The sequence below is a fragment of the Akebia trifoliata genome, chromosome 2 (genome assembly GCF_017979445.1).
Source record: "Akebia trifoliata isolate Shusen 1 chromosome 2, ASM1797944v1, whole genome shotgun sequence".
In the NCBI taxonomy this organism is placed as follows: domain Eukaryota; kingdom Viridiplantae; phylum Streptophyta; class Magnoliopsida; order Ranunculales; family Lardizabalaceae; genus Akebia; species Akebia trifoliata.
Genome location: NC_141376.1, coordinates 3,168,928 through 3,182,822, shown reverse-complemented (window position 1 = coordinate 3,182,822; position 13,895 = coordinate 3,168,928). Strand labels below are relative to the sequence as shown.

Below are 13,895 nucleotides of genomic sequence, written 5' to 3'. Positions count from 1 at the left end.
CAAAGTTAAGGCCTTACTTTGTACTTCGCGGGTTACTAAAGTAAAATGGCCCCCCAAGTTGATAAGATCTTGAATTTTTAAAAAAAAAATGTGGCCTTTTTGAGGTCAACAAGCATTAAGGAATAATCATAAATACAATTAGGATGATCCCAAAAAAGAGGATACATATCTAGATTTTTTTAATTTTTGGATTGGATTCGGATCAATCCCAATCAAATATGAAGTTAATAAATATTAAAATAAAAATAAAAATAAACTTTTAATCTCTATTTTTCTCTGAATTATTATTTTTAGGGTTTTATTTTTTTTTCATCTTCTCCTCCAAGCAAAACCCCATAACCGATGCATCACCATCGAAAATCTTCTCAACCACCATCAAAAGTCCATGCACGTCAACGAAGTACATGTGATTAGGTCTCTCTTTCTCTATGTATGTGTGTGTGTTTGTGTTTTTTATGACCATTAATGTTGTTCTTCTCCCCCATACATGCCTCTTCCTTCACATACATGAAAATTGAAATCATAATCATGAGAGTTGTAATGCTTTCTCTTGTACTTGCATCTTCCTTTACATTCATAAATCATGAAATCCTAACAAGAGAGTTGATTATAAAATTATTTATCTTGATTTGATCTGGTTCAGATTGAAACAATTTTGGATTGAATAAGCATACAATCAGATTGGATTTGGTTCAGCAACTTGTGATCCGTTCGGATCGAAATGAATATGGATAATACCATGAAAAAGCAGATAAATATTGGATTAACCAATCCAATCCATTGTTTGTCCTAAATACAATGGTAAGAATTAATATGATTTAAAACAACAATAATGACAAAGATAAGCCTTCTCTTTACTATTATAAATGGCTTGAACAAAAAATGTCTCCACTTAAACATTTGAACTTACTATAATTATGGTCATTTTGGTCAACGACCAAGAAAATTGCAATCCCACACCCCTAAAATCATATTTTTTTAGTTGAATAATGATATTCTGATACACGCCCCTTGGCATGGCATGTGCTAGAACCATAGATTCTTTTCCTTCAAATACACATTTACACATATTTATGGGAGATATACAGTTGTGTATTCGAGGGAAAAAAATCTATGATTCTAACCCATGCCATGTAAGGGGGGTGTATGTTAGATGTGTTAGAAAATCACAATTATTTTAAATTTTCAAATTTACAAAAATATCATTTTTACTATGTAATCTTCAAACCACCTTTAATTAATATTTTAAACTACAAGTAAACCCTTCAGATACATGTGCATCTACACATGCCACCTTCTCAATCTAGAATTGAGTTTTCTTGATGATTTAATATTGTTTATGCAAATATTATTTTTTTCATTTTAAATTACTAAAATCTGAATGTTAAGCGAGTTAATTGTTTTACTATTTCTATAAATTTTTCTTCATCCTTTTAAAATTTTCAGCTTGGAGCACTATTCTTCGTAAAATTGTAATTAAACTTCTTAAAACATATCTAAATCTCATTTGATATTTTCTTATTTTATTATTATTGAGATTATTCTTACATTTTTTTTTTTTTTTTTTTTGAAAACGTTCACTTTTAAATTTTAATTATATCCTTGTCTATTACTCTATCATCAATCTCAATAAGAAAACTTGATCACATATTCATAACTAACTCATTAAATTGAATTGTGAGGGATCAAACACTCCCCCTCAACATAATTAGAACTCAAGGCAATATGTTGAGTTTAGAGAAGTGTTGGTGACGATGATGATGATGGTCCCATTCTGATTACCTCTGACATTATTATGAGTCGAGAGGTACAATGTGGTTGGGGTTTAGGGGAACATAAGCTTCTCATAGGGGAGGGATCACCATTTTGTCCCCACTTCTCTTCGTCATCATCATCATCCTCACTTTATATTCCAGATTATTGGGTCCCACTCCCTCTCTCTCTCTCTCTCTCTCTCTCTCTCTCTTCAATAATTCCTTTCCGTTTGTCCTATTGGCACCTTTAGTGGGGACGACATTGAGTAAACTACAGATTTGAAAACCTGAAATGCCACGTGGCATGTTTTTTGAACCCTCGAATTATTGGTCCACTCCACCTATGACTGGACTTTAGACAACAAACATAGAAAGCTCGCCATTTGCAACTTCAATTTCATGTGTAGAAGAATATCAACTGTTACATGTTAAGGACTTAAATTCGGCACATTCCACGAGAGATTTAGATCTTTCGCATGTTGCACCCACTTTTTTTCTTGCCTCATCCATTCAAAAGTTTTCTTTTAATAAATAACGAAATTATTCTGTCACATCTATTTAAAAAAAACTATATTTTTTTTTTTAATCAAGAAGTTATTGAAAATTTATATTGTAACTCGGTATAATCTTGTCAATTCTGGCTAAAAATACTTAATAGGATTTTATTGAATTCACTTGAAAAGATTTGATAAAAATTTATCGATTGAAATACTGTAGGAATCAATTAATTTTATATTTGATTGCACATGAAAAATAAGGTGGAAAATCAATTTTCATGAAAAATGATATTTCAAGTATTTAATTGTACATGAAAATAAAATTTTAATTTTCACTTTAATTAAAAAGTCCACCAAAACATGGATTTCACTTTTTCATTCATACGGGTGGGAAAGTGAAATTCACCCATATTTTCTCATCCAAATTCTTCTCTATTCATATCTTTTTCTTTCCTATCACTACCACCATTACACTAATCTTCTCGTCGTCGTCGTCACCATCGTTGTCACCGTCGTCATTGTCGTCTCCGTCATCACAGTCTCTGATCACCTTATTTCTCTCTCTCTCTCTCTCTTCTTCTTCTTCTCCATCCCTCACCTCCTCCGCCACCACCACCTCCAAGTTCTCCCCCCCATCTTCCTCACTTACCTTTGTCGTCGCCACCATTGCCATCATGTTCTCCTTTCTTCTTCCTTACTCGCCTCCACCACCACCGTCATCTCCACTGTCTCCGTCGCCGCAGCCGCCGCTGTCGCCGTTGCTATTGTCGCTGCCGTCGCCACATCCTTTCCCCTCCCTCTTCCTCTTCATCTTCTTCTTTATCTCCCCCTCCTCTCATCCTCTTCCTATTTCTCCTCTTCTCTTTTTTTTTTTTTTTTGATGATTTTATCAAAGAATGGAATTTGATTTTCCAACCCTACCTATTTTGCACTACTATTTTTCTATGGATTTCAAATTCCATGGAAAGTCACTTTCCATTCAATCAACACATACCCTAAACCTCTTTAGATAGATTCAGTAAATTTCTACCGAATTCATCAAGTCAGGGGCGGATTTAGAGTGGGGGCACTTACCCTCACAAGAGTTTTCAAATTCTATGAATTAATGTGTTATTACGACAGATTTTAGTGACGAATAAAAAAATTTACCACTATTATCTTCACAAAAAAAAATTTCCACTCTTAGTTGTCCCTACAACTATTTTTTTCAATTTTAATTGCCCCCACAATTTTTTTTCTACTTTTGATTGCGCTCACATGAGCAAAATCCTTGCTCTGCCCCTACATCAACTTATCGAATCTATGTTGATGAATTCGATACTAACTTATCGAATGAAGTTTCATTTGGATTTTTTTTTATTATTGAAATTTTTTAATAATTACTAGATTTGGAATTGAAGTTCTCACAATCATTATTACTAACCTATTTTACAAGTTTTGAGGGTATTGTTTTCTTATACCATGAAACCTTACTTGAAATTTACGTAGATTAAAAAAAAGAAGCATAAGAACGAGAAAGAGGAGAGAGAAAAAGAAGAAAGATGAGGAGTCTGAATCAAATTCCTGAGGCAAAGGTAGGTGATACAAACAATTGGGTGGGTGCAAATAGCATGCTCCATTAATTTGTGTACCTGACATTTCATATCATTGCCAATCCTAAAACTTAGGTCCCAAGCTATTAAAAAATTACCTGGGAGAATTACGGGCTGCAAAAAGGAAAATTGAGAATGAGAAGTGCCTAAGGGCTACGGATTTAAAAAAAATATATATATTTGAAGCAAGCATACTGCTTCAAAATCTTGAAGAACTCTCCCCATTAGATTACATGTAGCATTTTCAAAAAGATATTTTAAAATTTGATGGAATGTGAAATAAATTCAAAATGCCACATGTCTAGTGACGAAGAGAATTCCTTCAAATTTTGAAGCGCGCTGCCCACTTCAAAGTCGTCCTTGCTATGGGTTAGGGGTAAAAATTCATTCTTATTTGATTAATTAAACACATTAAAAATGGTCATTCCAAATTTCAGAAACCTTTGACTAGACCATTAGATGCAAGGAAGTGGATCCTCTATAGCACAACTATCCTGTATCACCTTGTAGCAATGTTTGGACGGTTGAAAGAGTGCCACATCAGCGAGACGATAAAATCCCACCCTTAAAAAATTGAGAGTTCAAATGGCCGTTCATTTGTAAAGACATGGATCTTATATAAAAAAAAAACTTTTTATTTTTAGTTTTTTTAATTTATAAATTCGGTCTAAAACATGATCACAAATTGACTGTGATGTTAGTTTTTTATACCATGGCTCTCCCTCTCATCAGTGGAAAGAGTGGTACAGAGGATCCGCTTTCTACTTGCAAACCTTTTTTTTTTTTCTTTTTTTTCAAAAGTTATCTCGCATCAAACGAAGTGGACTTCACATCACCATCTCCATCACATAAATGGAGCAAAACCTTTAGGAAACACTTTAACTAATAAGAGTAGGTTTAGATCACTAGTTGATTTGAGCAAAAGCATCACGAAACCCTCTAACTGTTAAACGGATCAGAATAAGTGAGAAGAAATCTCTCTAACGGCACAAAACCACCATTTTCCCATTAGGAGTTATTACTCTCTTTCCCAACTTTCACCACCTCTTTCCTACTTGTTATAGCTCTGCATAGAGTTAAATGGCTAAACAAAATAATTTGGCCAATCTGTGTAATTGATGCAAATAGTGGATGATGATTACGTTGGAATTGGTATTGAACCATACACAGGTTTACAAAGTGAGACGAGCATATGACATTCTTGAGTCCAGATCATAATTAGTAATTCTTGGAATAATTCACAAATTATATCCCAAGTTTCCAAATGATACAACAAATGAGTAAAACTTCCGTTCAATTCAACTCCTTGCAAAAATTCGTGACTTTTTAGCCTTTTTCAAATGATTTACAATTTATTCTTTTCCTAAATTAAATAAATCAAAAATACTTTCTGCAAAGAGGGTTAAAAACATAACTTAAATTTTAATTTATAAAAAAAATATGTATCTCAATATCATATTATAATATTTTCATTATTATCTTTTTTCACTTACAAGTTTTACCATTATTCAATAATTAACCATGGTTTATCATCGAATCTCAAGATTATCAACCAACAAGTTGATTTTTTGTCTCACTCCTTTTATACCTTTTCACTCTCTCATCTCCGTATGTTTTTCAAACAGGAGTCTTGGTAACTCAATTAAGTCAAAGGATATGTAATTTGCATTATGATTTGTGTTAAAAATATGATTACTCATATAAAAAAATTTATGTTCTTAGTATTAACTTCGTTCTACGCTATTTTAGAATAAAAAATGGAATGTCTAACAAATATGTGTGGAAGTATTCAATGGTTCTTGATATGTATTAAGGCTTAAATGTCTGATAAACATGAATTCAAAGATGAAAGCTAATGGTAGTGAATAAATATAAAAATAATAAATCTAAGAAAGATTGGGGTGTTTTTTTTAAATATGTGGATATGAATACCGTGAAAAAATCAGTATGTATACACATGAATTTTTTAAAATTTTTAGAGTGTTGAACTCAAATTATACCCAACCAATTCTTGTATCGCATTTTTGTTGTTCTCCAACTTTTGACCAAATTTTTAAATGAACTACTAAGTGTAAATACTGAATCGTCCTCAAATTAATGCCGTATATATTTTTTTGGTGTACACCGAATTGCTAACTATGGACCAGACAAGCCCTTTGGCTTTGCTGGCTATTGACACCATTGCAAGTCAATTCTTTATCAAGTTCAATAGAACCCTGAGAAGAATCACCAACCATGGGATCTGCATGACAGACGATTAAACCATATGAAAGTAAGATAATTGGGTTCCACTAACAAGTACCACCAAGCTGAGCATGTGAATTTCCCCAACTCTGAAACATTACAAAGCAATGGTGAAGCCCTTATGTAGAGAGAGAGAGAGAGAGAGAGAGAGAGATTTTTCATAAAGAAAACCTGAGAGATTGTAAGGTGTAAGCTATGTTCGTTGATATAACAGGAAAAAAATAACAATAATAATGATAATGACAATCATAGAACTGGACCAAGATGAAGATTGATGGACCAAAGGCAAGGTAATTTAGATATAAGATCAAGGTTGGTCTTTGTACTTCAAAAGGTGTCATAGTTGGAAGTCTTCACTGCATGTCAGTATTCCACAACTCGGTACCTTGAATAAATAGAACAAATCACATTTAAAATAATTCGAATTCGTGATAAACCAAAAGCTTTATGGATGCATATATCAGTAGAATAAGAAACATGATACAACCACTAACTTAAAAAAGTCATATTTCTGAGATCTAGAGTCAGTGAAGGTGATCAAAGCAGATAAGAGAGTTAATGAAAATATTGACGAACTGTTCAAATAATAAAACGACCAAATGTTTCAAAGGATTGTGGGAGATTGAAGCCATCATTTGAGAACATGGGTGCAGAAGCAGAGGAGATTAAGATCCGACGACAGGATGGATTACACCTAAAAGAACTGCAAATAAACCTGGTCAAATTGTCAAAATCATCTAATTGACAGACCTTCTTGGACCATTTTACAGCCATAAAATCCAATCTTACAGTTAAGACTTTTGACCAAGGGAATCTCCAAAGAGGGACCACCCAAACACATGCATAATTTCAATCTGTCAACAAAGCTAAGCAAGGAAGAAATCTGCTAGTGGAAAGACCCTTAAACCACCCACGATCATCTAAGATTCTCTCATTTTCTAGCTCTCTCCACTCAACTTCACTTCATTGGCTGCTTAAGTGGGATCAAAATCTAAGTTAAGCCCCAAAGTTCCTATAAATGTGGTAAGCTAAATGTTAGGTATCTGAAATTGGGTTTTAGGTGATAAGTATAGTTCGCCAGTGAGATCGAATGAACATTACTGGAAGACCAAGGTGACAATTAGTATGCAGATATCTTGGCCTCCTTTTATCTTTTCCAAAGGTCATAAAGAGTGATCGGATCTATGTATCAATGGTTGTAACCACTCAAGATTGAAATTTGTGATGGGTTAAGATATGACTAACCAATGATTCTGTGATGCGGTAGAGTCCACCCAAGTGAGCAAAAACACAGGCAAGCAACCAAAGGAGATGCTACTTTACATAAATAATGTCTTCGTCAGGATCGTCAACATCCCAATCTCCGTCATCTTGAGGAAGATCAGATGCTTCGGACTGTCCTTCACCTAGACCTTCTGCATCTTTTTTCTCATTCTTTAACCTATCCAATATTGAAATGACCTGCAAAATAGAAGTGGTCCATGACGGATTTACAACCATGCTATACAATAAGACTCGGTAGAATTTAAGCAAAACCAATTTTTATCGACAATAATAGAACATAGATCATGAGAAATCATTTGTCCAGCTGTGATTCCAATCCTGTACATTGGAAGTTACATTTAGCTTTGTCATTGTTGTTTACCAGTATACTCTCTCGTTAATCATCCAAAAATAAAAGTGAAAGGGGTAGATGTTTCATGCATGGTTTCTCTACCATGACCATCATTCAATAGATTGAATCCATGGGTTGATGTGTAGTGAACTGGACCAGGCCTACCTGTTACATTGGGTTCAAGTTTAGCTTTCCTCTCTCTTCCTATCCGATTGTTGCAATTTGGGGTCTCAGAGTTCGTCCAAGGTAACCTTACTAATCTGTTAATCGTTATCTTACCCATTGTTCGTGTGTTAGGGAGGTTTGGGCACATTTCTTTCTTCGTTCCATACTTCGTAGCACTTTACTAATTCAGTCTTAGATTTGATCCAGATTGGCAGATTAAGACATTTTCGCATAGAGAAAGGCTTGTGTAGTAATCAACTCATTTTGCCATGTGTTGGGTCATCTAGAAGGAAAGGATTAGCAGAATCTTTCAAGGAAAAATCCATCTGCTCCTAGAAGTGATTATTAGCACTTCGTTTCTTTTCTTTATTTTCTTTCTTCTTCTTTTTAATAAGTCTTTCTTTATTTTCTTTTTTTCTTTTTCTTTTTCTCTTTCTTTTTGTATGTTTGTGCTTGTGCATGTGTGAGTTTTTATTTTTTATTCTTTTTGTGTATGTGTGTGTGTGTGTATGCTTTTCAAAGACATTAAAGGGACCTTTTCTGAGGATTTCTTGTTTAGGTAGGATTCGATTTGTAAAGCAAGGGAGTGAGTCTTGTTGTAGTCAGGTCTTCTTAGCCTCCTTTTCCTTTTTATCTAATAAAATTTCACCTATCGAAAAAAAATGGGGAACTGCAAAACTGTTGCTGAAACCAGATGACTGTCCAGTTTAAGGCTAAAACAGATAGTTCTCTCAAATAATACAGGTAGACACCCTTCATTGTCGGCATGCTTCAGGCCCCAATAGCCAACCAAACAGCATTCCACCTGAGATTTTATAGACTCAAAGCAATGATTATCTAGAACATATTTAAAAGGACAATAGAAATTGAGTCTCTTTCTTTCCGCATCCCCCTAATATATGGCAAAATCAAATCCCCAATTTGGATACTGGTATATGTTCAGATGATATTGGTTGTGCGAATGGGCATAAATTGCAAATGATTTACATGCAGGGAAGTGGGAACATAGATTTGGATTTCAATGAAATTCCTGAAACTTTGGGACTGTTTCAGTTTTAAGCACCCCCAAAATGATTTGGAATCCCAAAATTTTGTCACACTACTAAAATCAGAGAGCAGCAAACTTTCAGGCTACGACCAGGAACACCAAGCAAATCACTAGAAATTGGTTAATGAGGCCATAGTCCTTTTTCGCAGAAAGTGAACTGAGGGTGTACTTTGTGCTTTTGAAGCATAAAATATGTAAACATATAAAAGAAAACAGATGGAAAGTTTACCCTGCTTCCTCGCTCTAGAGATTCATCCTCAAAAAAACGTATCTCAGGAGTCAGTCGCAACTTCATACGCCTCCCCAACATACCACGGACATACTTAGCCTTTGATTTCAACCCAGCGATAGCAACCTCCTTACCTCTTTCGTCCCCAAAGACAGATACATATACTTTAACCACCTGAGAACAAAGGAACTGTGTGGCTTCAGCAACATGAATATTGTAACTTGTCTTAACAGGGATGGTAATTCCTACCATAAATGGAAAAAAAGTAGAGCACTTAGGTCAGGACATGAACAAATGATCTTTCATGTGTATGTTGTACCCATGGATTGTGTGCAGCAGTCACATTCACTATCTCTGAAATAGACACACCTAAGTGACGTCGGCCAAAAAGATAACCTAAATCAATGATTATAACCATTTCATCTCACATTCCTTCAGATAGATAGTTCAAGGAAAATGTAATGCGGAACGCAACTGATGATGAGAATTACTACATTTTTATTTCGTCAATGGAGAAATTTTCCCAGTCGAGGAGAATTGATGGGGACATCAAATATTGAAGAGCAGATTTTAATTTTTATTTAGTTTTCTATTTTAGGACTTTAATTTTATGTTTTTTAAGCTTATTTTGATGTTTTATTAGCCTATGATGTTAGAATAGATGTTAGGGGGCAATTTGGTAACGTTATATTGATTTTTTAATGAGTTTTTCATAGGCTGAAAATCCAAGGAAAATAAAGTTACGGGATTAGGACATAAATGATATTTCTGCATTTATTTTATTTAAGTTGTTTTAAGTTTATTTACAACCATTGGATCTCCTTATTTTAGTTGGATGGTTGCAATTTGATTTAGGGTTTAGAGAACATTATAAATACTTGCTTCTTAGTGTACTTTTCTTGAATGATGAATAAAATTGAGATTGAAGTTTTGATATTCCCATTACTGGTGTGGTGTGAGACCATTTTAGAGTGAGTCAAATATCTCTTTCTTCTTCTAATCTTTATTTTATTTTATTTTTTATTCTTTTATTTTTCTTGATTTTCTTAAATTCTTGATTCTTGAAACCCCTTTCTTCATTCTTGATTCTTGAAACCTATGAACCTTAACTTCAATCCTTCCTTACCCCACAAATCCTATTTTGTTTTATCCTTTAATCCTTCCACACTTTCTTTAACCTTTATTTCATTAATCTCCTAAATCAAATCTAACATATACCCAAATACCCTAAATCCCTTATTTTTTCGAAATCAAATTCCATTTTCTTATCTCTCCTATTGTCTCCCAAATCCTTAACTCAATCCCCGACAAAATTTCCCTAAATCCCCTATTTTACTTAAATCAAATTCCATTTTCTTATCTCCCCTCGCCGTCTTGCACCAAAATGTATCAGGAACAATGCCACGAAAGTAGATTAAGTGGTTATGATCCTCCCGTCACATCAATTTCAACTGCGGGATATCCTTGGTGGGATCTATAGAATACTATGTCCCAAACCCCTGTATGTTCCACATATACCGATGAGGCAGTGGTGATGGATTTCTAGTGTCCTTCCTGACATGCATACCACTTGGTAAAACATAAGAAATTTTTATTTACCCTTTGGTTATTATCTTCATGAGGCCATGTGAAATCATCATCGTCTACACTCAATAACTTACCCCAATCAATGTTGTTAAAATTTCAGGTAGTTAGGATTTAAAACATATGATTGTAAAATTCAAAAAATTTAATAATAAGTTCAAATTAATGAGTGGGTGGGTGGGTGGGTGGGTGGTGGGGTGGGGGAAGCAGAAAAAATAAAAAAAATCTTGCAATTTATATATCATGCAGTGCACGGACAAATATCGACATCTATAACAGAACTTAGTTCAACCTTTTCTGCACCTTCAACAGGTATGTTAGAGGGGTGCAAGATTGAAACTTGAAAGTGAAAAAGGTCAGGAAAACGAGATTTTTTGGGGCCTTTTAGCAAGCATTATGAATTGCTTCGTGCCAAGCAAATGCAATTATTCCCAAAACAGGTTTGCCCGCATTCGAAAAATAGAGGTCTTCTCATACAAAACTAAATCTACCAAGCATAAAATTATAACACATCTGATGTCTGAATCAATCTCATTTATTCAAATATTTTTCATTCAGGGATTTCAATTTAATTTAGTCCTTTCATAAAGATTCTTCCTTTTGTCTAAATTCAAAGAATATAGAGAGCTTGAAATGTTTTCTAGGGCACAAGACTAACATTTCTCAACCATAAATACAGCATTTGATTTAGCAACCATTAACATGACAGAATTACCTGCAAATCGGCAGAGACTTCAACATCAGAAATGGTGGTGAGGGACGACAAGTATCGGTCCGCACCGAGTGAGGCTTCGGGAAGAATGGCGTACTGGAGGACCTTATCAGTGAGAAGCATGTCCGAGAGCTCTCTCTGTATTTGTTTCGCCACCATTTTCACTCTTCGAGGGTTTGCCATGCACTTTATAGTGAAATTCAGTTGGTGGGCATGGAAATTAACAGACTTTTCTAGGGTTTTCATGGCTATTGGTCTTCTTTGGGTGATTGAACATGAATTGCAGGGATTGTTGACGATGATACTTGTGCGAGGGAGGTGTGGATGTAGCTGATAATGGAGAAGTTGAGACATTTTAGATCAAACAACACAAATCTTTCTGTTAGTTGGGGTTCGAATTGTCTCTGTAGTTCTTGGTTTAGGGATTAGGCTTCAGGGAACCAACAAAAATGTTCGAACTATGGATGGGAATTGGGAATTGGGATTTGGGATTTGGGAAGGAGAAACATGGACTGGTGCAGAAGCTAGCAGACATTTTTGGGTATTTTGGTAATTTTGAGATAAAAATCGACTGGTTGGGAAATATCCAAGGCCCCACGAGCTGCGTGTATATGTTATCTCGTGGCTTCTACTACCATTGACTTTTTTCCCAAAACAAATGTTTAAATTTCAGTTTCGATACACTGTTTATTTTAAGTCTCGAAACATATTTTTCGAGTGAATTCGTCATTTTTCATAATCAACGAATTTGTTGATAAATTATCAGTGAGATCGCTCATAAGGGAAAATCGTTAATATTTTATCAATAAATTCGTAAATTATAAATGTAATGAATTCATGAATATGTAGATTATAAAAGTGACGAATTCACTGTAAAAAACATGTTTTGAGAATTAAAATGAATAATGTACCAAAATCAGAATTCGTCATATTCAGCACACGAAATGAAGATTTACCCATGAAGAATAAATGTTTGAGAATGAGTAAAAGATGGGGCGCTAATAAAAGTTCTCTCTCATTTGTTTTCTTTCTAGATCTTTTGTTTTTATGTTTAAGGTTATATGAGCGTAATCATAATCTTAAAGAACTATTGAAATTGTTTGAACGAGTGTTGTAATGTTGAGATAACAATTTGAGCCAAACATTTCTAATATTTAAATGATACATTTTATTTTTTTAATTGAGATATGGTAGATAATAAATGAAATTGGGGGTGCCAATAACAGGTCTCACTCTCTATACATATCACAATCATTAATAAAATGGAAAGTGTGGTGATAAAGATTATAATTAGGTTTTTTTTCCAATCATTTACTTAGTTGGTTGATTCGGAATTCATTGGTTGCATTAGATTGAGATCATCAATAAGATACACATCAATGGCACAATCTCTAGAGTCTTACGTCGCCCATTTATCTCTTAATTGAGAATGAGAAGTATAATAATTAGATTTATTGTGCTCGTTGGTCATCAACTTGTCCCAAAAAGAAGGGTTAAGACCTTAATCTTGTCCTGGCCCGACCCATTAGTAAATTTTATATGTATTTATTATGATCCAGTGACTCATGAAAAATGATTTGTGGAAATTGATGGGAGCTATTCGTTGTTAATATTAGAGAAAAATTGGTCCTTAACCATGAGTTACGAGTTATTTTAAAAGGCCTGAATATGATAGTGAGCCTTAACATAAGACACATTACGATTAGAGCAAACTTGAAAGTGGCAATAGACAACATCAATGGGAGAGACCAGAGTGTCGTGAACTAAAAAAAGAATCCTCAAGACTATTAAGACAACAATGCTACACTTCGACAACATTGACTACTCCTTTTGCTACAGGGAAAGCAACTAACCTCTCATGACAACTTAATGTTGGACTCATTGGACCTTCTTAGGGAGCTTAAAGAATTTTTATGTAACGATGCCAATGAGCGTATGTATGTAAGGATGTAATTGTTTCTTTTTTGTTGGGGGTTTGCCTAACCCCTTTTAATCTTAAAAAAAAACAAATGATTTGTGGAAAAAACACATGATTCTAATTGTTTAAGTAACAAAATCCAAAGGTTGAGATTTATTCTCAAGATAAGTATCTTTGAGATGTGTGTTATTGGGATACCTATAAATCCCAACAATTGGATTTCATTTTTTTAGCGACCAGGATCATTTGTTCTCTCAGGAGTCATTCTTCATGAATCACTAGAACCCAATCCTTTATTATTCATGGATAGATGTATGATTTTCTATCAAAAGATAACTAAAGCATATGATAAATAAATAAATTGTATTTTCTCTAATAAATTTTCAATTAGAATGAAAACCAGACCATATTTTGATTAAGAAAAACAATGTCAAGAAGATTTAAAAGTGCATTTTTTTTAAATGCATGATTTATGTAATAGAATTTAAAAATCAATTTGGACCTTACCCAGATCTGTGAGAGCCGTGTTGGGCATAA

The 13,895-nt window shown here is 34.0% G+C and overlaps 1 protein-coding gene across 2 annotated transcripts; it reads right to left on the bottom strand.

Annotated features, from left to right (window-relative positions):
* Positions 1-6,222: 6,222 nt before the first annotated feature.
* Positions 6,223-11,977, bottom strand: LOC147408815 (ribosome-binding factor A family protein). Of its 2 annotated transcripts, none has more exons than XM_086422107.1 (4): positions 11,444-11,977; positions 9,145-9,333; positions 7,333-7,548; positions 6,223-6,472 (listed from the first exon to the last, which is right to left on the bottom strand). In XM_086422107.1, the coding sequence occupies exons 1-3, from the start codon at positions 11,792-11,794 to the stop codon at positions 7,402-7,404; spliced, it is 687 nt and encodes a 228-aa protein (XP_086278233.1). In that variant the 5' UTR covers positions 11,795-11,977; the 3' UTR covers positions 6,223-6,472; positions 7,333-7,401. The 2 variants fall into 2 exon arrangements, with proteins under 2 accessions (XP_086278233.1, XP_086278242.1); XM_086422116.1 differs by having other exon boundaries at positions 9,145-9,318; positions 11,444-11,973.
* Between the last annotated feature and the right edge of the window lie 1,918 nt (positions 11,978-13,895).

Bases quoted from the DNA above. Each gene is read 5' to 3' on its own strand.
- LOC147408815 (XM_086422107.1), bottom strand. From the start codon at position 11,794: ATGTCTCAACTTCTCCATTATCAGCTACATCCACACCTCCCTCGCACA. The intron at 9,334-11,443 runs GTAATTCTGTCA...GAAGCCACACAG, and splicing joins AAGTCTCTGCCGATTTGCAG to TTCCTTTGTTCTCAGGTGGT. The intron at 7,549-9,144 runs GTAAACTTTCCA...TCTATTTTGCAG, and splicing joins CTCTAGAGCGAGGAAGCAGG to GTCATTTCAATATTGGATAG.